At 44.3% G+C, this 26,265-nt stretch overlaps 1 protein-coding gene across 1 annotated transcript; it reads left to right on the top strand.

The window, feature by feature from the left end:
* Window positions 1–342: 342 nt before the first annotated feature.
* pdlim2 (PDZ and LIM domain 2 (mystique)) lies at window positions 343–26,265 on the top strand. The gene is made up of 9 exons (XM_080216773.1): window positions 343–497; window positions 7,461–7,612; window positions 8,726–8,795; window positions 12,316–12,461; window positions 15,893–15,959; window positions 21,531–21,676; window positions 22,475–22,623; window positions 23,702–23,798; window positions 25,983–26,265. Exons 1-9 carry the CDS (start codon window positions 405–407, stop codon window positions 26,149–26,151), a joined length of 1,089 nt encoding a protein of 362 aa, XP_080072899.1. The 5' UTR covers window positions 343–404; the 3' UTR covers window positions 26,152–26,265.

Raw genomic sequence — 26,265 nt, 5'->3', positions numbered from 1 at the left:
CCGATCGCAGTCCTGATAACTGAGTCACTCAGATTGAAGAAGGAGCTTGTCACAGAAGCTAAAGTGCATCCCTAAAACGAAGGGCTATTCGACTGCATTTGGCGGCACAGCTGAGTTCAGTCTCTTCTCTCAGAGAGGTCAGCTGTCTCTCCCAGCTCTGCTGTCAGTGCAATCCCTCAGGGCTGAGTGATGTGATCTAACAGGACTCTGCCTGTTTTCTGAGTGAGGGGACTGATTTGCCTGGGAGCAAGGATGATTCCCAATGCAAGAGGAGGCGGAGACTCTTTTGCAGGTGAACAGCAGCGAGTGAGGCGTGTTGAGAAGCGGGTGGGGCTGCTGCTTTGAAAGGGGCGGGCGCTTGTGTGGAAGCCGGTACTGCTGTTTGGGTTGATGATTGCGGGTAAATGTCTCGGATTGTGAGACTGTCGGGTCCTGGACCCTGGGGATTCCGCATTACTGGCGGCCGAGATTTCCACAAACCCATTGCAGTGTCCAAGGTGAGTACTCTGGGACTGGGATGGGAGCAGGAGGCGCTCTGTTTGGAGCTGGATAAAGTTTACTTGTTGGGGTGAGGTTGAAGTCACTGGGCTGGAGGAGCTCAGGCTGCTGCTGAACTGGATGTAAGATTGTGAAAAGTGCTGTTTCTGGAGAGTCTGCGTGCAGTGTTCGGCAGGATGTAGGAACATTTGCTTGAATAGAGCTGTCAGTCGCAATATGAATTGCGATGATCAGATGGGGTGTTGCTGGAGAACATCTGACAGCTTAGTGGGGAGTCTTTCGAGGTCCAGTTTTATCGAGGGTTGAGTGGGTGGAGGAATGGGAAGTGGGCGTCAGGAGGTGATGCCTTAGGAAAGGAGTCACATTCCACAAACCCACACATTGCACTGTGTGGAGTTTACACATTCTCCTCGTGTCTGCGTAGGTTTCCTCCAGGTGCTCTGGTTTCCTCCCACAGTCCAAAGATGTGCAGGTTAGGTTGATTGGCTATGCTAAAAAATTGCCCCTTAGTGTCCTGAAATGCGTAGGTTAGAGGGATTATGGGTAAAATATGTAGGGATGGGGGTGGTAGGGCCTGGGTGGGATGGTGGTCAGTGCAGACCCAATGGGCCGAAGGGCCTCTTTCTGCGCTGTCGGGTTCTATGATTCTAATGCTACATTGCTTCGGAAAGGAGGCACATTCCTTTGGGTGTCTGAGTTATCTTGTTCAGTGTTATCTTGCTATGTAGAACCTACAGTACAACAGGGCTGGCTATGGAATGGTACTTCCTTTAAAAATGGGATACTTGCAAACTGAGTCAAGTATTTTTCAGGAATAAAACTTTGGAACGGACAGATGTGGAGACGCTGAGGAAGTTATTGATTCCAATGGAGTTTTTCTCAGTTGTTTAATCAGTCTGAATTCAATGCATGACTAGAAAGGATATTTTTAGTATGTGTGGTATGGGAGGAATCTCTCCTTTGATTCTGTATTGATGGTGGCTGAGAACTGAAGTGATTCAGTCACAAAGGAAACCCTCTGGAATCTCCAGTACCCACTGTCTCTGTTCCTCCCCCACTTGCCCCCAGGCTCTGGACATTGCCATAGGGTCTTGTGGGGGCTAGGTGGGTGATGTTTGGTGAAATGATTTCAGACTGTCTCCAGTCTATTCCACTGAGTCCTGGTTTTGTGTTGCTTGGCAGAAAGTTCAAGTCTGTTGGTCAATGGAGACCTAGATTTGAAGACATGCTGAAAGAGAGGGAAAGACTGTAGACAAACCACCCATTATCTCAAGATATGTTGATCATCCCTGAATAAACGATGAGCTGTCAGTCCAATGTCATCTTTTTGCTACTTTTCATTTAACTTGTGGATAATGGAAATATCCAATGGAAGTTGGGAAAGAAGCAGACAATCTCCTGGGATATATGGAGACTATTGGCCCACCATACTGGTGCTAACGCTTTGAAAGAGCTATCCAATTAATCCCACTCCTCTTCCTTTCCCAAAGAATTTTCCTTTTGAAGTACTCAACCATTTGTTACTATAGAATCTGATGCTGCTGGAGTCCAGAATTTTAGACATGATTCAGGAATTTAAATCAATAATTGGAATGAAAACGATTTGCCTTTGGAATTTAGTGTAACAGGATAAAGACTGCAAAAGACTCATTGTTGAGGAAAAGAAGTCCAAAAAAACCATTCCTGGACAGTTCTTCGTTTTCTTGTCCAATTCCTGATGACATCATGTTCCAGTCCCTCCCACATGCCCCCTGTGCTGAAATAGTTCTTTACGTTTGCCCTTTCATTCTTGGGTGAAGAATCCTCAGTATATGTCCCTGCTACTAAATGACCAACCAATAGGAGAAATGTTCCATCTCTCCTTCTGTTCCACCATGTCTGTCTGTCTCTCTCTCTCTCTGCTGTAGTGGCAGACTAATGTTTCTCAATCTTTTCTTTGGAACCCTGATTCTAACAGGCTACTCACTGCCATGTTCTAATTGAGGCTTAATGAAGCCCTTGCCAAATTCATCATCATTTAGCTTTGACAAAGGGTCATCTGGACTCAAAACTTCTCTCCTTACAGATGCTGCCAGACCTGCTAAGATTTTCCAGCATTTTTTCTTTCGGTTTCACCATCACTTCTATTTGACATGAACTCTCTGTGTAGCTTTGCCAGACTGCTGGCGAGGTGGGTACTTGGGAAGGAGCTGAGATCAGTGTCTTGCCCCATCCTGAACAGCAGGTGCCCTGTGAGGAGTGCAGACTAGCCTGGTGTGGTTTGGCCCGGCGATTGGCTGACTCAATCTGAGTGTGGGAAATAGGGGTTGGTTTAATATTTCCAGTGCTGGTATTGTGGGTCAAACTGAAATTTGGCTCCGTTACCACAGCAATATGCTGCCTGGTTGCTTTATGGGTTTCTCATTGCAATCGTTCTGCTTTCTATTTCCTGTCTGTCTGCTCTCTGCAATTTCCGCTTCTAATTAATGTTGAATGTAACACTCTGTTTCCCCTGTCACTGACAATCCTACCCTATCCCCACAACCCCAAGCATTTACCCTAGCTAGTCCCCCTGACATTAAGGCAATTTAGCATGGGCAATTCACCTACCCTGCACATCACTGGAACTGGAGCACCTGGAGGAAACTCACACAGACATGGGAAGAACGTGCAAAATCCACACACAGTTACCCAAGGCCGGAATTCAACTCAGATCCTTGGCAGTCTGAGACAGCAGTGTTAACGACTGTGCCACTGAGCTGGTGCAACTGCTGTAGCCCCTGCTGAGGGAGTAGTTAGTGGTTTGGTGGAAGACCGTATGATTCTGTGGCAGAGTAGGGCAGTAAGCTGAAAAGTTAGTGAATTTGGGCTGGATTGCAGCATGTTGATGGTGTTTAACACAAGAGATTGTTGCTGTTAGTAATTGAAGCGAAGCATATAAAAGCATTGAAATTCTGCCAAAACTTTACAAAAAACTGGTTCAGTCTCAAATGGAATATTATGTTCAATTCTCAGCACCACACCTTCAGAAGAATGTCAAGGCCTCAGAAAAGATGTAAGGGAGATTTACTGGAATGTTTCAGGGATAAAGGCTTATATGTAAGTGGGAGATGTAGAGGTTGGGGTTATTAAAGAGATTTTAATTGAGGATTTTGAAGTTGAAGTATTTTGATAAAACTAGAATAGAAAAAAACTGTTTGCACAGACAAGATGGTCAGCAGCCAACTCAGTTGTGTTGGGTGGGTGCTGGTATTTGATACCACACACTGATCTTGATGCTTGGGATCATAATTTACCATTTTCTGATCGTGCCACATGCCCTACATCCTGTGTCATAGAATCACAGAAAGCCGATAGTGCAGAAAGAGGCCATTCAGCCCATTGAGTCTGCACCGACCACAATACCACGCAGGCCCTATCCCCATATTCCCACAGATTTACCCGCGAATCCCTCTAACCTATGCATCTCAGGACACTAAGGGGTAATTTGGCATGGCCAATTAACCTGTGGGAGAAAACTGGAGCACCTGGAGGAAACCCACAGAGACACCGGGAGAACGTTCAAACTCCACACAGACCGTGACCCAAGTTGGGAATTGAACCAGGTCCCCGGAGCTGTGAAGCAGCAGTGCTAACCACTTTGCTACTGTGCCACATGGAGTTTGAAGCAAGTTTGGAGACAAGCTGACTTCCCAATGTTTATTTTTAATTCACTCTCAAAGAATGGGTGTAACTGGCAAAGCTGCATTCATTATCCCTCCCTCGAGGAGCCCTGAGGGCATCAGAAGGAATCAAGCATGTAAACTGGCACTAGAGTCAGCCTCAGGTTGTCAGAATTCAGCAGGAACAAACATGCGAGTTTCTGCATCATCCATTCAGCCACTTCATTTTCTTCTCATCTCCCCCCGTGTGCCCCCTTCTCCCTGTTTTCCCCCCTCTGTCTCCCTCTCTTCCATGTTTCTCTCTCCCTGTCCTTGTCTGTGTGTGTCGATCTCTCCTTCCCTGTCTTCTTCTCGACGTGGAATTTTGCTTTGTACTCTTTTAATCTTTTATTAAGAACAGAAATGAAATCTCTTATTAGTTCCAAGTATAGCCAATCTGAACAATCTATCACCCTTTCCCTTCTCAAAACTTCTGTTCAATCTGGATATTTCCTCCCATCCTGTTCCAATGTAAATAGGGAGCCCAAATGCTCTAATATTTAACTGGGCTCTCATCAAAACCAAGTCCTGTGGATATCACCCAGATAATTAGTCACCTCTCCATTCCTTCATTTAGGCTGACCAGTAGTCCAGTTTTACAATGGACACTCCTGTTTTTAGCTGGTCTGCCCACTGTCTGCGACTGGATGGCTTTACATGTGATATTTTTGACTCTTCGAAACATAGAAAATGGGAATGGGAGGTGCCATTCGGCCCTTTTAGTCTGCTCAACCACTCATTCTGGTCATTGCTGATCATCCAACTTGATAGGCTGGTCCCCTTTTCCTCTAATATCCTTCGATTTCCCCCTCACCTCAAGTGCTGTATCTCATTGCTGCTTGAAAACTTCAGTGTTTTGGCCTCAACTCCTTTCTGTGGTAAATGGCAGAACTCTTAAGAATATTGATAGGCAAAGGGATCTGGGTGTACAGGTACACGGGTCACTGAAGGTGGCAACGCAGGTGGAGAAGGTAGTCAAGAAGGCATAAGGCATGCTTGCCTTCGTCGGCCGGGGCATTGATTTAAAAATTGCCAAGTCACGTTGTAGTTTTATAGAACCTTAGTTAGGGCGCACTTGGAATATAGTGTTCAATTCTGGTCGCCATACTACCAGATGAATGTGGAAGCTTTGGAGAGGGTACAGAAAAGATTTACGAAGATGTTGCCTGGTATTAGCTATGAGGAGAGGTTGGCGAAACTGGGTTTGTTCTCACTGGAACGGCAGAAGTTGAGGGGCGACCTGATCGAAGTCATGAACAGAGTGGATAGTCAGAATCTTTTTCCCAGGGTGAAACAGTCAATTACTAGGGGGCACAGGTTTAAGATGCAAAGGGCAAGGTTTAAAGGAGATATATAAGGCAGGCTTTTTTTTTTACACAGAGGAGTGGATGCCTGGAACTCGTTGCCGGGGCAGGTAACGGAAGCGGTTTTAGGGGGAGTCTTAACAAATGCACAAATGGGATGGGAAGCAAGGGATATGGTCCCTGGAAGGGCAGGAGGTTTTAGTTAAGCCGGGCAGCATGGTTGGTTAAGTTTTGGAGGGCCAAAGGGCCTGTTCCTGTGCTATAGTTTTCTTTGTTCTTTGTTTCTTTTTTGAAATGATTTCCACAGGCTGACCACTCTCTGGGTGAAGAAATTTCTCCTCATCCTTGTCCTAAACATCTACCCTATAATCCTCAGACTGTGACCCTGGTTCTGGACATCCCCCCTATCAGAAACATCCTTCCTGCATCCAGCCTGTCTAGTCTTGTTAGAATTTTACAGATTTCTGAAATTCACCCCCCCCCCCGCCCCCCCACCAATTCTTATGAACTCCAGCAATTATGATCCTAACTAACTCGATCTTTCCTCATGTCAATCCTGCCATTCCAGGGATCAGTCTGGTAAACCTCGCTTCACTCCCTCCCTGCGGTGACATGATGGCACAGTGGTTAGCACTGCTGCTTCGCAGTGCCAGGGGCCTAGGTTTGATTCCCAGCTTGGGTCACTGTCTGTGCAGAATCTGCACATTCTACCTGTATCTGCGTGGCTTTCCTCCCACAGTCCAAAAGATGTACTGGTTAGATGCCTTGGCCATGCTAAATTCTCCCTCAGTGTATCCAAACAAGTGCCAAAATGTGGTGACTAGGGGATTTTCACAGTAACTTCAGTGCCTTGTTAATGTAAGCCTACTTGTGATACTAATAAATAAACTTTAAACTCCATTGCAAAAACATCTTTCGTCAGTTAAGGAGACCAAAAATGCACATAATATTCCCAATGTGACATCACCAAGACCCTGTATAATTGCAGCAAGACATTCCTGCTCCTGCATTGAAATCCTCTAGCTATGGGGGCAAACATAACATTTGCTTGCCGAACCAACCTGCGTGTTGCCCTTCAGTGACTGGTGTATGATGACACCCAGGTTTTATTGCACATTCTCCCTCTGCTATTTTATGGCCATTTGGATAGTAATCTGCCTCATGCTTATCCACATTATACTGCATCTGCCATGCAGGTGATCACATGCTCAACCTGTCCGAATTACGCTGAAGCATCTCTGCATCCTCCTCACAACTCACCCTCCCACCAGGCTTTGTGGCATTAGCAAATTTGGAGATATAGGGTCCCAGCACTGACTGCTGCAATATCTGATTCACTGCCTGCCATTGGCAAAAGACCCATTTATTTCTGTTCTTTCTTTCCTGTGTGCCAACCAGTTTTCTATCTATCTCATTCCACCCCCACCCCCAATCCCATGTGCTATAATTTTATACTCTAATCTCTTGTGTGGCACTTGGTTGAAAGCCTTCTGAAAGTCCAAATAAACCAGACCCACTCTTGGTCAACTTAGCTCAGTAAAAAACCAGCAGGACCATGTGCTGGTTCTTTCCCTGCTGCAAAACTCAGAACAGTACAGCACAGAAAAAGGCCTTCGACCCACCAGGTGCTGAAAGATTATAACTGTTGTTTTTGGGACCATGGCTCCACTGACCATTTTGCATGTGCTTTACCCATTTGACCATTGGATCTTTGCCACAGAGATACAAAATTCAGGAATTTCCCAGTGACTTAATGACAACCAGTATGCATTGCTTGGTTTGGATGCACCCCCTCAGCCCTGACCCTCTGACGGTGTGGCACCCCCTCACCTCTGATCCTCAGACAGTGCGGTGCCTCCTCAGCCCTCTGGAGGGGGATTTAAATTTCGTATTTGGTGATTTGGGTGAGAGAATCGGAGGAACGTGCTGGAAGTTGCTTATGATCTGAATTGTCCAGACTGACAGTGCTCTCTTGCAGGTTGTCAATGCGAGCAAAGCCAATCTAGTGGATCTCAGGTTCGGAGACCTGATCACCAGCATCAATGGATCTGAAACCTGTGACATGATCAACATGGAGGCTCAGAACAAGATTAGAATGTGTGAAGGGGATCTCGTCCTCACTGTTGAGAGGTGGGTGAGTGGGAGTTAGGTGCAGGTAGCAGAATGTGCGAAGGGGACCTCATCCTTAGCTTCGAGAGATGAGTGGTGAGAATGGTGGTATCACAAATACCATCTACTGCAGAACCGTAGCGGCAGGATGGTGATGCTGCCAATGGCAGGGTTTGTAGTGTAGAGAATTTGCAGGATGAGCATTACCAGTTTCAGGATTGTTACCTTGTCCAGCTAAGCAAATTCCTGACCAATCCTGTTTCCAGTTATCTGCCTGTCAAATGTGCTCAGGTTTGGGGGCCTATAAGGGTTCAGCAAGTCTCTCTGTCCATTTTCCCTGCTCCCTGTACCTACGAATATTGGGGGCTGCAGTGTTATCACATTAGCATCAAGGCTGCCTCCTCTAATATCCAAAACCAGGATCTTATCCCGTCTGCCCCACCATTCCCAGGGAAAACAGCAGTACATATGTGAGAGAGAATGACTTCAGAGTGACATGTTTACATAGCAATTTTTAAAAGAAGCTGATTAATAATAAGGATAGAATTTCTGTTTGTGCTGATGTTGGCACTCACTGGAATGTGAAAAGCTACACTTAGTGCTGACTCTATACATGAGGTTCAGGAAGACCTCTTGAGCATTCAGATATTGGACCAAGTGGGGGCTGGAGGGAGGAGGCCAGGGGACGGACACTCAGCCTTAGATGAACCAGGAACTGAAGGCAAGGAAGACTCCAGAATGGAGAAGAAACTGATCAGGTTGGGCTTGCTGTAACATAAATAATCAATATCTATAACCACAACAATGAGCAGGAATGGGGCAGTGATTCAGTTGCTCTTTGCTCCTTTATTCCTGTCCCATTCACTGAAGTCTCCAGAGTGAACAAGAACAGTTTGTATGTGTGTGTCTATCTGCATTTGCTGCAGAGAGAATTCTCCACGTTAAACTATGAAGCACTGCGATTTGAAAATGCGTTTCTGTGCATTCTTATCCAGGCAGACGAGGTGCAGACATGAAACTAATGGACTCTGAAGGGAAGTCGCATCATGTGGCAGAGTTGAGCATTTAACTGATGCTTCCAAGTGCTGGAGACTTTGATTCTCACTGATCTGACTTGATCTTTCTTTGCAATAGGCCACAGGCAGGTTCCCCTCGAATGTTTGATGGATCTTCCACAGAGACTTCCCTTGCACAGAGATTCCAGGTCAGTGTGGTTGGAAATGTTGCCGAGGGGGAAACATAGCGGTGGTGCCAAGATGCAGGCCCACTTGTTCCTCACCACAGAGTACTGTGACGTGACAGGAATCAAGAGAGATACGTGTTTGTTGTTTGCCTTCCCTTTACTCATACTTCAGATGTGCAACAGTTTGGGTTACAGAAACTTAAGGTGATGTTATTTCTCTCTTTCTCTTCCTGACGCTCTGTAATAGAATCTCACGCTTTCCACATCTCAGGGCTGTTTAACGTTGATCCATCATTGCTGACAGTGCTCACCTCAGATTGACCCCCAAGCGTTTTGATAAAATATAAGAATTAGGAAATTGGCCAATTGAGGCTGTTTTGTCATTCAACAAGATCATGACTGAAATTCTACCTCAAGTGAACCTTGCGACACAGTGGCACAATGGCTCTGTGAGGCACCAATGCTAGAGACCTGAGTTCAATTCCAGCCTTGGGTGATGTCTGTGTGGAGTTTGTACATTGTGACTTTCTCTGCATGGGTTTCCTCCCACAGTCCAAAGCTGTGCAGGTTACGTAGATTGATGCTAAATTGCCCCTTGATGTGCAGGTTAGATGGATGAGCCATGGTGAATGAGATTAACAGGATTGGGGGGTAGGGGTGGAACTGGGTAAAATGCTCTTTGAGAGAGTTGCTGCAGACTTGATGGGCTGAAAGCGTCTTTCTGTATTATAGGGATTCTATCTCTATATCACTTAATTTTCTCAGTATCAAAAAATCTCTCGACCTCTGAGTTGAATAAACTTAACTGAGCGTTCACAATTCTCTGAGGTAGAAAATTTCAAAGATTCACAATCATTTATAACCATAGAAATGAAACAGCACAGGTGGAGGTCATTTGGCCCATTGTGTCCATGCCAAAGACACCAAGGTGCTGTTTCTAATCCCATCTTTCCAAACAGGGCCCATAGCCTTGCAACTTACAGCACTTATCCAGATACTTCTTAAATGATTTAGGGTCTCTGTCTTCACCACCAACTCAGGCAGTGAATTCCAGACACCCTATGCGTAAAAAAATTATTCTTCATGTCCCCTCTAACCCTCCTGCCACTTAATCTATGCCTCCTGGTTTTTGAACTCTATCAAGAAAAACTGGTTCCTTCTGTCTCCTCTAGCTCAATCATTTCAGTCCTCAGCCTTCTCTGTTCCAAAGAAAACAACCCCAATTTCTCTTTGCAGCTACAATTCTTCAGCCCTTGCAACATTCCAGTAAATCTTCTCTACAGCAATTATGTCCTTCCTGTAATGTGGTGACCAGAACTGCAGATGATACTTCAGTTGTGGCCTCACCAGTGTCTTATACAGTTTCATTTTTTAATTTGAATGTGGAAACTTAGTCTGAATAGATAACCCCTTATTCTGAGATTCTCACCCCCTGTTCTGTGTTCTCCAGTTTTCCCTGGCATCTACCCTGTCAAGCCCTGAAGAATTTTATATGTTTCAATAAGATCACCTCCTAATCTTTTAAAACTGCACTTTGATTAATTGTAATTCATGTACATCTAGATCCCAGCCACTCTTTCCAATCGTTCACCATTCATTAAATATAATGCTTTTACAACCTTTCTTATCAAAGGGGATAATTTCATTTGATACAGCAGGATTTTCCATTTACCATGTGTTACCATTCACCCAACCTTGCCTATAAAGCTCTGCAGTCTCTTTGTGTTTTCCTCACCTCTGATATTTCCTCCCAGCATTGCACCGTCAGCAAACCTGTAGACATTACTCTGTCATTAATGGGGATCCCGAATAGCTGAGGTACAAGTCATGATTCTTGAGGTATCCTGCTAGTTGTAACCTGCCAACAATCTAACCCATGCTAATCATTACCCAATTCCAATATGTTCCATTATATTGTGTAACAATTTTGTGTGGCATCTCAGTGGATTCTTTCTGAAAATCCAAATACATGGCATCTAATGGTGTCCCCCAAGCCCTCCCCTATTTATTGCACATTACGTTCTTAAAAAACTCAAACAGATACACAAAATATGATTTCCCTTTCAATAATCCGTGTTGACTCTATTTGAACAGATTATGGTTTTCTAAGGTACCACACCTTGAATGATTGAGACATAGACACTCACTCTTATTCAATCTGTGCTGTAAATTGGATTGTCAACAGAACAGTGTAAAAGCTGAGTACGGATTACTGGGTGGGTGAAGGGAAATATTGCCATCTTCTGCTGAAGCCTCCTTGTACTAATAGAGTCACAGGGGTTTACAGCATGGAAACAGGCCCTTCGGCCCAACTTGTTCATGCCACCCTTTTTTAAAACCTCTTAGTTAATCCCAATTGCCTGCATTTGGCCTGTATTCTTCTGTACCCATCGTACCTATGTAACTGTGTAAATGCTTTTTAAAAGACAAAATTGTAGCCCCTACCCCCTCTACTCCTACCTTTGGCAGCTTGTTCCAGACACTCACCACCCTCTGTGTGAAAAAAGTGCTGCTCTGGACACTTTTGTATTTTTCCCACCTCACTTTAAACCTATGCTGTCTAGTTTCAGATTCCCCTATCTTTGGGAAAAGGTATTGACTATCTAGCTGATATGTGCCCCTTATTACTTTATAGACCTATATAAGATCACCCCTCAGCCTCCTAGGCTCCAGAGAAAGTCTAGATTCTTCCTTGGCCTTTGACTCTGGGATCTGCCTTGAATGTTGAAAGCATATTTCCTCATGAATAACATTTGACAAAATGTTCAACTTTGAAATGCCAAAATACAAATTGCCAATCCAGCTCTTAGAGTCACTGAAATCTTCAACAAATCCAAAATATTCTACTTAATGACACGAGTGTCAATAAATTGGGGTAGCAACAATTACGCCAAAACAATTTCAAAGATTCTTACTGCTTGTGTAAATTTGGAGGTGGTGGTTGTAACTGGACAATGGTGCACAAAAGGAAAGCCCGTTCCAGTGCAAGGTAGGTAAAGTGGACTCTGAGGAGTTTGAATGTAAATGCTGATGGTGTAACTTGGCAGTGGGTCTTCATTGAATGTCCACAGGAAAAAAACTTGATTTTTTTCCTCCTAAATCCCTGATCTTTCATGGTCTGGAATTCTTCTCAAGGAGTCTCTGTCCGTGTCAGCGTAGCCACCCCCATTTCTGTGAGTCAGTGCTGAGAGGGCACTGCATCAGAGGTCATTTTTTCAATGAGATATGAAAACAAGATCCTCTATCTGCACTCTGGCCATGTATTGAGGAGGAACAGGGAAGTTCTCCCCAGTATATTGAAGTCAATAGTTAACTCTCAAATCGCAGTCACTGAAACAGATAATCTGGTCATGACTGTCTTTAGGAGCTTGCTAATTGACTCATGCTTCCAACATCATAGCACTGAATACACTTGGAAAGTTCTGAATTGGCTGTCATGTTGTGGGAGGGTGAAAGGTTACACAGAAATTTACACGGTCAAGAGAAGAGACTTGTTTAGGGTCATTTGACTAATTTTCTCCATTTCCTTTTTTTTTTCCAGACTGTCCTTCACCCAAGCAGGGACGAGAATAAGAATATTGTGGAGAGATCATCAAGTACAAACAGCAGCCCAGGTTCCCTTAGCCTAACACCACTCAGGTCTCTTTCTTCTGAACCCAAATCTATCTCTCCGAGCACAGTCAGGAGGTATGGAAACTTCTGTTTGGCTCCAAAGCTGCTTGCAAAAATGAAATGGTCAATATGTGTCCTGACTCCAAGTTTAAACCTGCGAGGGAATTGATTTTTTTTTAAATACTGTCTCAAACTTTGTTCTTTTTTGAGAGTTCTTCACCTCATATGGGGAGGTGCAGGGACTGCCTGACAGAGCTTCAGTGGTTGTGAGGACAGAACTTTTCCTGCCTGCTCTGAAAACTGGGAGATGTGCCTTTTCAGACCCAGTACCCAATTCTGAAAGTTTAGGATTGCAATTTCCTCCTATTGCCCAGTTGCAGGGATATGAGGTTCAAATTGGACAACAGAGGTCTCCTTGTTAATTAGAGTCGTTAGAGGTTTACAGCATGGAAACAATCCCTTTGGCCCAACTTGTGCATGCCACCCCTTTTTTTTTTAAACCTCCTAAGCTAGTCCCAATTGCCCACATTTGGCCCATATCCCTCTGTACCCATCTTACCCATGTAACTGTGTAAATGCTTTTTAAAAGACAAAATTGTACCCATTGCTATCACTGCCTCGAGCAGCTTGTTCCAGACACTCACCATCCTCCATGTGAAAAAATTGCCCCTCTGGACACTTTTGGATCTCTCCCCTCTCACCATGAACCTATGCCCTCTAATTTTAGACTCCCCTATTTTTGGGAAAAGATATTGACTTTGTAACTGTTGTAAGTCCCTCATTATTTTATAGACCTAAGACCACCCCTCAGCTTCCTATGCTCCAGGGAAAAAAGCCCCAGTCTATCCAGCCTCTCCTTATAATTCAAACCATCAAGTTCTAATAGCATCCTGGTCAATCTTTTCTGCACTCTAATTTAATAATATCCTTTCTATAATAGGGTGGCCAGAACTGTACACAGTATTCCAAGTGTGGCCTTAACAAGACATTCCAACTCCTGTATTCAATGTTCTAACCAATGAAACCACGCATGCTGAATACCTTTTTCACTGCTCTGTCCATGTGTGATTCCACTTTCAAGGAGCAATGAACCTGTTCCCTTTGGTCTCTCTATTCTGTCACACTCCTCAATGCCCCACCACTAACTGAGTAAGTCCTGCCCTGGTTCAATCTACCAAAATGCATCACCTCGCATTTATCGAAATTAAACTTAAAGTTTAATTGGACGAATTGGGCCATTTGTCAGCCCGCTGGCCCAATTGATCAAATCCTGTTGCAATTCCAGATAACCTTCTTCACTGTCCACTCTGCCAACAAACTTGGTGTCATCTGCAAACTTACTAACCATGCCCCCTATGTCCTCATCCAAATCATTAATACAAATGGCATATAACATTGGACCCAGCACCAATTCCTGAGGCCAATCGCTGGTCACAGGCCTCCAGTTTGAAAAGTAACCTCTGCAACCACCCTCTGGCTTTTTCATCATGCCGCTTTTGTATCCATTTCGATACCTCGCCCTGGATCTTGAGTAATTTAACTTTATGCAACAACCTACCAGGCAGTACCTTGCCAAAGGACTTTGCTAAAGTCCATGTGCACAACATCAACTGCACTGCCTTCATCTACCTTCTGTTCAAAAAACTCAAATTTGTGAGACATGATTTTCCACTCACAAAGCCATGCTGGCTGTCCCTGATCAGTCCTTGCATCTCTAAATGCCTGTAGATCCTGTCTCCCAAAATATCTTCCAACAACTTATTCACCACAGATGTAAGGCTCACTAGCCTGTAGTTCCCAGGCTTTTACCTGTAGCTCTTCTTAAACAAAGGCACAACATTTGCCACCCTCAAATCCTCAGGCACCTCACTTGTGATATTGATGATTCAAATATCTGTGCTAGGGGACCCACAATTTCCTCCTTCGCCTCCCACAAGTCCTGAGATACATTTCATCAGGTCCTGGGAATTTATGTACCTTGATGTGCTTTAAGACTTCCAGCACCACCCCCTCTGTAATATGTACACTCCTCAAGACATTACTATGTATTTCCCCAAGTTCCCTAACATCCATGCTTTTCTCAGCAGTAAATTCTGAAGAGAAATATTCATTTAGGATCTCACCCATCTGTTGTGGATCTGCACATAGATGTTCTTGCTTATCCTGAAGAGGTCCTACTTTCTCCCTAGTTAGTCTTTGGCCTTTATTTGTAGAAGTTCTTTGGATAATCCATTGCCTTACCTGCCAAAAGATTTCCTGTCTCCTTTTTGCCTTACTGATTTCTTTCTTAACTCTATCCTATACGCCAAGGGATTAATTTGATCCCAGCTGCCTATGCGTGTCACGCGCCTCCTTCCTCTTGACCAGGACCTCAGTATTCCGAGTCATCAAGAGTTCCCTACTTCTACCAGCTTTGCCCTTCACACTAAGAGGAATTTGCTTACCTTGTGTATTGTTTCCACTTCATTGCAAGCGCTCGCTAATCAGTGGACCAATATCTTTTATGCTCCTTCAATTCTGTTCTTCTGATTTTAATTGCCTCATCAGTGGAAGACATGACTTAACTTGCGTGGACCCAAAGCTTTGTTCTATTCCTAAACTTTTCCACCTTTCCTCACTTTAGAATGCTCTGAAAAGCTTTTGTTCATGTCTCAGTATCTTCTCATGTGGCTCCGCATTTAATTTGATACAGATCCTGTGAATCACCTTGAAGTGTTTTCATGGGGCACATGCAGTATATGTATTCAGGGTGATTGCGATTATATTGTTTAGTTAGCTTTCAGAACTTGACTGAATTTGAAAAGCTCCATGTTTAAGTTTGGATTTGAAGATGACAATGCCAAGGATCCCAAGTGAAGCAAGCCCAATTTTTTCAATCAGATAGCTCGTTCATCATGAATTTGGAAGCTCATTCAGTCTTCTTCCACTTCATGCAATTTCAAACACGGCTCATTTCAGCAAATTGGCACTTGTCTCAGCACAAATATCTTCACGAGGGGCAAGTGATGTAGCTTTGGGATTACATCAGAGGCAGGACCACCATGCTGTCACACCAGAGATTGCAGAGTAAGACTACAAGTCATATTTACCCAAAGGCAAAGTTTTAAAAAAGCAGGAATTGACCACAATCAATATAGTCCTTCATTTTTGCTAGCTTAAAGAAAGCAACAAATGTATTTTTTTAAAGCAGGACATGTCATTCATGTGCATGACGTGACTGACTGGTTTAACCAACCATCCAACTTGTACTTGCTGAGCAAATGTTAGGCAGCCAGACTCGTCTACTTCCTTCTCCTTAAGCTTGTGTCCAATGTCCACTCTTCTTCTGCACCAACCCTGTCTCCTGCTCACAAGAAGAGGGCACTGTGATAACACTGGCCTGAAGATGCCACTTTAGGTTGGGATAGGGTAGGCGAAGAGGTTAAACCAGCATCGCCCATCCTATCAGGATCACCAAGACCATGTCAAGTGCAAGTTTCAGTTACATGAACTCTCACTGGTTCCAGGTCTGTATCCCCTGTTTGGAGCCCAAGAGAGGAGGAAACAACATATCGTGGAAATGCGATACCAAAGGTTAGTGGTTGTGTGGATGAGCCAGAATGTGAGTTGGGAGGAGTAAGAGAGACTGACAGTGAGTGTGAATAGGAGGAAGAGTAAACTTGCATTTTTGTAGTGCCTTTCAAGGCTTCAGGATATCTTGAAATGCTTACGGTCGTAGCAGTTTATAGCATGGAAACAGGCCCTTTGGCCCAAGTTGGAACCGTTCTCTGCTATTTCTATTTTGGGCAGCATTGTGACAGTGGTTAGCATCGCTGCCTCAAAGTGCTAGGAACCCAGGTTCAATTCCTGGCTTGGTCCACTGTCTGTGGAGTTTGCACGTTTTTCCCGTGTCTGCATGAGTTTCCTCCGGATGCTCCAGTTTGCTCCCATAGTCTGTAAGACGTGCTGGTTAGGTGCATTGGCCATGCTAAATTCTCCCTCAGTGTACCCGAACAGGCACCGGAATGTGAGGACTAGGGGATTTTCATGCCAACTTCATTGCAGCGTTGATGTAAGCCTACTTGCGACACTAAAAAAAACTTTAAACTTGTCTGTGCCACCCAGTTTTTAACCAATACGCTAGTCCCAGTTGCCTGCATTTGGCCATATCCCCCTATGCCCACCATACCCAGTAACTGTCAATGCTTTTTGAAAGATTCTATGATTAACTCTGGCATTTGTTTCAGACACTTGCCACCATTTATGTGAAAATAATTGCCCCTTTTGTATCTCTCCCCTCAAACCTATCCCTAACCTTAAACCTATGCATTCTAGTTTTAGATTCCCTATCATTGGGAAAAGATGTTGACTATCTACCTTATCTATGCCCCTCATTATTTTATAGACCTGTAAGTATTCCAAGTGTGACTTTACCAATGTCTTCTACAACATCAACAAGACATCCCAACTCCTGTATTCAATGTTCTGACCAATGAAACCAAGCATACAGAATGCCGCCTTCACCATCCTGTTCATCTGTGACTCCACTTTCAAGGAGCGATGAACCTGTACCCCTAGATCTCGTTGTTTTGTAACTCTCCCCAGTGCCCTACCATTAACTGAGTAAGGCCTGCCCTGGTTTGATCTACCAAAATGCATCACCTTGCATTTATCTAAATTAAACGCCATCTGCCAGTCATCAGCCCACTGGCCCAACTGATGAAGATCCCGTTGCAATCCTAGAAAACCACCTTCACTGTCCACTATGCCACCAATCTTGGTATCATCTGCAAACTTACTAATCATGCCTCCTAAATTCCCATCCAAATCATTGACATAAACAATAAATAACAGTGGGCTCAACACCGATCTCCGAGGCATGCCACTGGTTACAGGTCTCCAGTTTGAAAAACAACCTGATACAACCACCTTCTGTCTTCCATCGTCAAGCCAATTTTGTATACAATTGGCTACCTCATCCTGGATTTAACCTTGTGCAACAACCTACCATGTGGTACCTTGTTAAAGGCCTTGCTAAAGCCCATGGAGACAACACCAACTGGCACTGCCCTCATCTACCTTGTTGGTTACCCCTTCAAAAATGTCAATCAAATTTGTGAGACATGATTTTCCACTCACAAAGCCATGCTGACTGTCCCTAATTGGTCCTCTCATCTCTAAATGCCTGTAGATCCTGTCTCTTAGAATACCTCACTCCAGATGTTCGGCTCACCGGCCTGTAGTTCCCAGGTTTTTCCATGCAGCCCTTTTTAAACAAAGGCACATTTGCCATCCTCCAATCTTCAGGCACCTCACCTATGGCTGTCAATGATTCAAATATCTCTGCAAGGGGACCTTATTTCCTCCCTAACTTCCCACAACATTCTGATTTGCATTTCATCAGGCCCAGGGGATTTATCTATCTTAATGCTCATCCAGTACCTTCTCCTCTGTAATATGTACACTCCTCAAGATATCACTATTTATTTACCCAAATTCCATGCCTTTCTCAACAGTGAACACTAATAAGAAATATTTATTTAGGATCTCACTCATCTCTTGTGGACCTGCACAGATGACCTTGTCGATCCACAAGAGGTCCTTTTTTTTTCCCTAGTTACTCTTTACCCTTTATGTATTTGTAGAAGCTCTTTACTTTGGCAGATAAGGCAAAAGAGAATACAATCTCCTTTCTTTGCCCTCCTGATTTCTCTTTTAACTCTATTCCAGCACGTTCTATACTCCTCTTCAAGGGATCCGCTTGATCCCAGCTGCCTGTGCATGTCATATTTCCTTATTTTTGACCAGGGCCTTGATATCCCAAGTCATCCACGGTTCCCTCCTTCCACCAGCCTTGCCCTTCACTGTAAGACGAATGTGCATACTCTGAACTCTGGTTAATGCAATTTTGAAAGCCTCCCACTTTATCAGGCATCCCTTTGCCTGCTAACAGACTCTCCCAATCAACTTTTGAAAGTTCTTGTCTGATACCATCAAAATTGGCCTTGCCCCAATTTAGAATTTTAACTTTTGGGCCAGACCTATTATTCTTCATCGCTATCTTAGAACTAATGGAATTATGGTGACCAGTTCCAAAGTGATCCCTCACTAACGCTTCTGTCACCTGTCCTTATTTCCAGAGGTCAAGTTTTGCCCCCTCTTTAGTTGGGCTATCCCCATACTGAATGAGAAATTCCTTCTGAAAACACTCAACTTGTTCTCCATCCAAGTCCATAATGCTTGGCTGTCCCAGTCAATGTTGGGAAAGTTAAAGTCCTCAACTTTTACTACATATTTTTCTTGGAGCCATCTGTAATCTCCTTACATATTTGTTTCTCAATTTCCTGTTGATTTTATGTGGGGGCCTATAGTACAATTCCATCAAAGTGATCTCTCTCCATTCTTATTTCTCTTCATTAAGACTCAGTGGGCAAACCCTCAGAAATATCCCCCGTCAATACTGCTGAGATGTTTTCCTTAAACAAGAACACAAATACCCTCCTCTGACCTTTTGTTTTATCTTTCTTATAGCATCTGTACACTGGAATTGCCTGTTCTGTCCCTCTTAGTCATATTTCAGTAACAGCTATAATATTCCAGTCCCATGTACCCATCCATGCCCTGACTTCATCTGCTTTTCCCGTCAGGCTTCTTGCATTGAAATAAATGCAATTTTTAATCTGGACTTCCCTTGCTCTCTACCCTGCTCTTGCCTGATCTGTCTAAATACTAGGATTACTGACACTATCTTTACGATTTAATGTGCTCTGTTTAACTTCCGTGCTGTCCCCCACCTTCTATCACCCTACTGCTTTGTGTCCCACTCACCTGCCAAATTAGTTTGAACCCTCCCGAGTGATTCTGGCAAATCTCCTGCCAGGATATTAGTGACTGGTGTAACCCGTTGTTCTTGAACAGGTCACCCCTGCTCCAGAAGAGATCCCAATGATCTATAAATCTAAATCTCTGCCCCTTGCACCAGCTCCCAAGCCACATATTCATCTGCTTAATCTTCCTATCCCTACTTTCGCTATCACATGGCATCAGCAGTAGTCGATAAATTACTACCCTTGAGTTCCAGGACTTTAGCCTGCCTATGGGGAGAGGGCGGGAAAGTGGAACTGAGCCACAACAGATCAGCCATGATCTTATTGAATGGCGGGGCAGGCTCGAAGGGCTGGATGGCCTACTCCTGCTCCTATTTCTTATGTTCTTATGTTCTTATGTTCTAACTCTGTATATTTGCACTTCAGGACCTCATCCTTTTTCCTACCTATGTCCTTGGTACCAATGTGTACAATGATCTCTGGCTGCTCACTCTCCCCCTGAAGAATGTCCTGAAACTGCTCAAAGACATCTTTGACCCTGGCACAAGGGCAGCAACAAACCATCCTGGAGTCTCGATCGCAGTCACAGAAACACCTGTCTGTACCTTTAACTAGCGAGTCCCCTTGTTGCCTCACTTTGTCTTTGTGAAGGGGGGAAGTGGCTGCTGCCACCAGTGAGCACAGTAAGAAGTCTCACAACACAAGGTTAAAGTCCAACAGGTTTATTTGGTAGCACAAGCCACAAGCTTTCAAAGTGCTGCTCCTTCATCAGGTGAGTGGGAGTTCTATTCACACACACAGCATATAAAGATACAAACTCAATTTACAAAATAATGGTTGGAATGCAAGTCTTTACAAGTAATCAAATCTTAAAGGTACAGACAATGAGAGTGGAGAGAGGGTTAAGCATAGGTCATAGAGATGTCTGTTGTCTCCAACCATGACAATTACTAAGATTTAGCAAGCCCACCAAGTCGTGGGGGTTACAGATAGTGTGACACAAACCAAGGTCCCGGCTGAGGCCGTCCTCGTGTGTGGAACTTGGCGATCTTGGCTCTTGAACAAGCTCTCCAGAAACACAGGTCTGCTCAGATGAGGAGGATTGCAACAAACACCTTCAGACGCTGGAAGATGCCCTCATAAAAACAGAATATGGTGATCGGCAGTTCCGATGCACCATGGCGAAAAACCACACCGAACTCCTCAGAAGACGGAGAGTACCCTTCACCATCCAATACTTCGCTGGAGCGGAGAAGCCATGACATCTTCTCCGGAGCCTTCAACATGTCATCGATGAAAACGAACATCTCGCCAAGGCCATCCCCACACCCCCACTTCTTGCTTTCAAACAACTGCACAACCTCAGACCATTGTCCACAGCAAACTACCCAGCCTTCAGAACAGTGACCAAGACACCGGACAACCCTGCCACAGCAACCTCTGCAAGGCATGCTGGATCATCGACACGGATGCCATCATCTCAAGTGAGAACACCATCCACCATGTGCACGGTACACACTCTTGCAACTCGGCCAATGTTGTCGATCTGATACGCTGCAGGAAAGGATGTCCAGAAGCATGGTACATTGGGGAGACCATGCAGACACTACGACAATGGATAAATGAACATTGCTTGACAATCACCATGCAGGAGCGTTCTCTTCCTGTTGGGAGCACTTCAGCAGTCACAGGCGTTCAGCCTTTGATCTTCGAGTAAGCGTTCTCCAAGGCGGCCTCGACAACACACAACACAGAATTGCTGAGCAGAGACTGATAGCCAAGTTCAGCACACATGAAGACGGCCACAACCAGGATCTTGGGTTCATGTCACACTATCTGTAACCCTGACTTGCTTCGGCTTGCAAAAATCTCACTAACTGTCCTGGCTGGAGACAATACACATCTCTTTAACCTGTGCTTAACCCTCTCTCTCTACTCACGTTGTCTGTACCCTTTAAGACTTCATTACATTTAAAGACCTGCATTCCAACCATTTATTTTTGTCAATTGAGTTTGTGTCTTTAGATGCCCTGTTCTTGAACATGACTTTCACTCACCTGATGAAGGAGCAGTGCTCTGAAAGCTTGTGCTATCAAATAAACCTGTTGGATTTTAACCTTGTTGTGAGACTTCTTACTGTGCTTACCCCAGTCCAATGCCAGCATCTCTACATCATAGCCACAGAGTTGGGAAATGTCAAGATAAGACGTTGCCTGAAAGACATGACATGGCTGTGTGGAGGATTTGCCCCCTCCATATCCTGGTGAGAGTCTGAATGGCATTCTCTTCTGTTATGAGATTGCTGTCTGACTCTCCCCTTCCACGTTTATTTTTTCAGGAATTCCAAGTTGAAATCAAAGATCGCAGCAGTGTCTCGCTCACCAACAATGCCCCCTCTGTGTCATCGGCAGGCTCCAGTCCCTCAGAGGTGAAGCATCATAGGGATGAATCGCAATCTCCCAGCTCTGCTGCTTTGAACAAAGGGTAGGTGCTAATGTGTCTTGAGCTATCTCGCACAGTATACAAGAAGGACTTTGAGATCTATTGTGCCTATCACCACCTTCAGACATCTCAGAGTGCTGCACAGCCAATGATCATATTTTCAGAAATATTCCAATGACATAAAATAGGAAACTTGGTGGAAAATTTGCAAACTGCAAGATCCCAGGGAGCAGGACAGGACAAACAGGGACAAGAGATCACAAGGATCATTTCTGTAGAATAAGGGTGTGGCAGATATAGGGTTAATATGGGACTGTGTACAGTACCACCCACCCAGGGTCAGTTAAGTGTTGGACAGAGCTTGTGCATCCCACATACACAGTAAAGGGTACAAAGCTTGTACCCTTTTACTGTGTATGTATAAAAAGTTCTAAAAGACAAAATAGGCCAAGAGTCCTACATATGACGAGACTTGATCAGACCTACCAAACTATAACCAATACCCTACAATAATGGTCTTTTCCATTGATGCCCATGTTTTCAGTGCCTGAGTCCTGAGCTCTGGAATTCCCTCCCTCAACTTCTCTACCTCTTTTCAATGGTTCAAAATATCTCCTCCTTTTATCTGAGTTTTTGATCATCAGTCCGAATGTGAATCAGTGTCAAATTTGAATTGATAATGTTCCTGTTAAGTACCTAAAGGATGTTTTATTTAAATGCAAATTAAAGCAAAAATTGTTGACTTCTTTGCCAATAGGCTGTGGTTTCTGGGCCCCTAGTTCCATTGGTATTTACCAGCCCTCAATGGCATGTGTTTATCCATTTCCTTTCTGTCCTCAGTACCCCTGATCGCCGCCGCTCCTTGAATCGAATTGACAAAGACTCGGAAGTTTATAAAATGATCCAGGAGAATCGAGCAGCAAAAGAGCCTCCACGACAATCAAGCCGCTTCCGTCAGCTCCAAGAGGCCCTGGATGCAGACCAGGATGGTGAGTAGAGAGGACTGGGGAACTTCAGCATATCTGAGGAAGGCAGGGAGAGAGTGGGGAAGTGATTTTGATTTATTATTGTCACATGTATTAGCATACAATGAAAAGTATTGTTTCTTGCACACTATACAGCCAAAGCGTACCTTTTATCGAGAAGGAAACGAGTGCAGAATGTTGTGTTCCAGTCATAACTCGGGTGTAGAGAAAAATCAACTTAATGCAAGATAGGTCCATTCAAAAGTCTGACGGCAGCAGGGAAGAAGCTGTTCTTGAGTCAGTTGGTGTGCAACCTCAGACTGCCGTATTTTTTTCCGACAAGAAAGTGGAGGAGAGAACGTCTGGGGTGGTGGGGTCCTTTTAATTGTTGGCTGCTTTGCTGAGGCAATGGGAAGTGTAGACAGAGTCAATTGATGGGAGGCTGGTTTGCATGATGGATTGGGCCTTTTGTAGTTCCTTGCAGTTTTGGGCAGAGCAGGAGTCATGCCAAGCTGTGATACAACCAGAAAGAATGCTTTCTTTGGTGCATTTCTGAAAGTTGGTGACAGTCATAGTGGACTTGCCAAATTTTCCTTAGTCTTCTGAGAAAGCAGAGACCTTGGTGGGCTTTGTTCACTATAGTTTTAGTGTGGGGGTGAGCAGGTCAGGTTGTTGGTGATCTGGACACCTAAAAACTTGAATTTTCGACCCTTTCTACTTCGTCCCCGTTGATGTAGACAGGGGCACATTCTCCTCTATGCTTCCTGAAGTTGATGGCAATCTCCTTCATTTTGTCAACATTGAGGGAGAGATTATTATTGCCACACCAGTTCATCAGATTCTCTCTCATTCCTGTACACTCTCATCATGGTTTGAGATCTGTCTCTTTAGGGTGGTGTGGTCAGCAAACTTGAAAATAGAATTGGAGAGGAATTTGGCCACACAATCATTGGTGTACAAGGAGTATAATAGCAGGCTGAGAACATAGCCTTGTAGGGCACCAGTGTTAGGATGATCGTGGAGGAGGTGCTGTTGTCTATCCTTACTGATTGGGAAAGAAGCTGGATTCTATGTCACTAACTCTCTGGTCTCCTTTCTCTAGGAGCTTCAGTTCAATTTCCAGGGAGATTCTCTCCCTCAGCCCCAATTGCAGGAGTACCCAGGTATCATACGTGTGAAAAATGTGGCTCGAGCATTGTGTGAGTACCAACCAATGTGGGTTGATGGATTTTAATCCATTGAAAGTGACCAAGGTGGAAGAGGCAGGAGATGGGGAGGATGTCTTGGTGCACAGTGTGTGAGGGTCCCATTGGTGTAATTGGTCTTTCTGTGCAGGCACCATACATGGATGCGCACAGACAGAGTGACACATGTCCAGACTGGGATTACCTTACTGAACATGTCACCAAAGCGCCACCTTGCTGTTAAAAATGAGGTCGGAGGAGTGCACAGTTTATCTTGCCCCACTATGCCACACATCACACCGTTAGTTTAAAAGTTTAGTTCACTCACCCGAATCACCAATTATCTACTTCCACTGATTTTAGGCCCAGAATAAAAGAGATCTAACTCGACTTCTTTCAATAAAGTCAGAATGATTGATCTATTATGAAACAAAACTTCATTTGTTAAAACAAGTAGAAAACCTGGTACACACCATATAACTATCTATCCTTTTTTTAAAAATACTCCAGCAATGCACACACACACACATACAATACCGAGCTGGATCAGTTCTTCTCATCTCTGCCTTTTTAGGTATCCAAATGCAGATAAATTTATACTCAGATGAGGATTCTCTGACTATATGACCATAAGGCAGAGGAGCAGAATGAGGCCACTCAGCCCATTAAGTCTGCTCTGCCATTCAGTCATGGCTGACACTTTTTCATCCCCATTCTCCTGCCTTTTTCCCCATAACACCTGATCCCCTTGTTGATCAAAGACCTATCTATCTCTGTCTTAAAGACACTCAACGACCTGGCCTCCACAAGCCTTCTGCGGCAAAGAGGGCCGCAAATTCACCACTCTCTGGCTGAAGAAATTCCTCCTCATCTGTGTTTAAAAGGATCGTCCCTTCAGCGTGAGGTTGTGTCCTCCGGTTCTAGTTTTTTCCTACTAGTGGAAACATCCTCTCCACATCCACTCTGTCCAGGCCTCACAGTATTCGCTAAGTTTCAATAAGATTTCTCCCTCATCCTTATAAATTCTGAGTATAGACCCAGAGTCCTCAACTGTTCCTCATATGACAAGCTCTTCGTACCAGGAATCATTCTTGTGAACCTCCTCTGGATCCTTCCAAGGCCAGCATATCCTTCCTTAGATATGGGGCCCAAAACTGGTCAAAACACTCCAAATGGGGTCTGACCAGAGCCTCATACAGCCTCAGAAATACATCCCTGCTCTGTATTTGAGCCCTTACGAATGCTAACATTGCATTTCCCTTCCTAACTACTGACAGAACCTGCATGTTAACCTTGAGAGTCTTGAACAATGACTCCCAAGTCCCTTTTGTGTTTCTGACTTGCAAATCATTTTCCCATTCAGAAAATAGTCTGTCTCCATTCCTCCTTCCAAAGTGCATAATCTCATACTTATCCACATTGTATTCCATCTGCCACTTCTTTGCCCACTCTCTTAACCTGTCCAAGTCTTTCTGCAGCCCCCCCTGGGGGCTTCCTCAATACTACTTGTCCCTCTACATATCTTTGTATCATCTGCAAACTTAGCAATTGTGCCTTCAGTTCTTTGCTCCAAATGTGTATTGTGAACTCTAGTTTGATAACCACACACGGAATTTTGGAAAAGGCAGGGCAAGACACCAAGACACAGCCTTACTTCTCAGTTTATTCCCCAAAACACACTGATTTCAAAAGCCACATCTCCAAAATGGAAGCTTGTCTCTGTCATATGGTTTCCAATAAATTACTAACCTTTGCCAGGTTTTTTTTCCCAGCAATTAATGATTTCAGTCCAAAACAAACCAATGCTCTCCCCCCCCCCCCTCCCCTTAAGTACTATGCTGGTGAAGTGAATTCTTAAAAGAGGCATGCTTGTTGACAATCCAAGGTGAATGAATGCGTGACCTTGATTAAAAATATCCAAGAGTGCAAATAATAGTCTCCTTCCATATTTTAAAGCATAATACAGCTCTGAAAATATGGTTATCCCAACACTATAAATTTCACACACGTCCCACTGGCCCCATCTCCTGCCATAGTTCTTTACCAATCCAATTTAACTCCAACAAGCAAGGGAATGTTTCACTGCTTGATGTGGGAATTGGGTGTACTGCTGAGTTACTGTGATGGACTGTAAGACAAGGGATGGGTTAGGCAGTTATGCATTTGTGTCATTGACCTGTTCTTTGTTTTGTGATGCAGGACTGAGGCAGTCAAGATTCGGGATGGTTGTTATCGGCACCACAGTTGCTATGCCTGCACTGACTGTGGCCTGAACCTCGGCATGAGAGGTCATTTCTGGTTCAGGGATAAAATGTACTGTGAGAAACATGCCGCGCAGCATTTCCAAGCTGCTGAAGGCAGCTTGTGAGCTGGGCACTGCTTAACGATCAACTTGATCTCTGAAACCTTTCCAATGATGACCTGAAATCCCTTCGTAAAATGTTAATGATTTAATAAAAGGAATTATAGCAGCTTGTGAAGT

Source organism: Carcharhinus amblyrhynchos, chromosome 34 (assembly GCF_965287045.1).
Source record: "Carcharhinus amblyrhynchos chromosome 34, sCarAmb.v2.hapA, whole genome shotgun sequence".
Lineage (NCBI taxonomy): Eukaryota > Metazoa > Chordata > Chondrichthyes > Carcharhiniformes > Carcharhinidae > Carcharhinus > Carcharhinus amblyrhynchos.
Note: the sequence above shows the minus strand (reverse complement) of the source record. Positions and strands in the feature narration are given on the sequence as shown.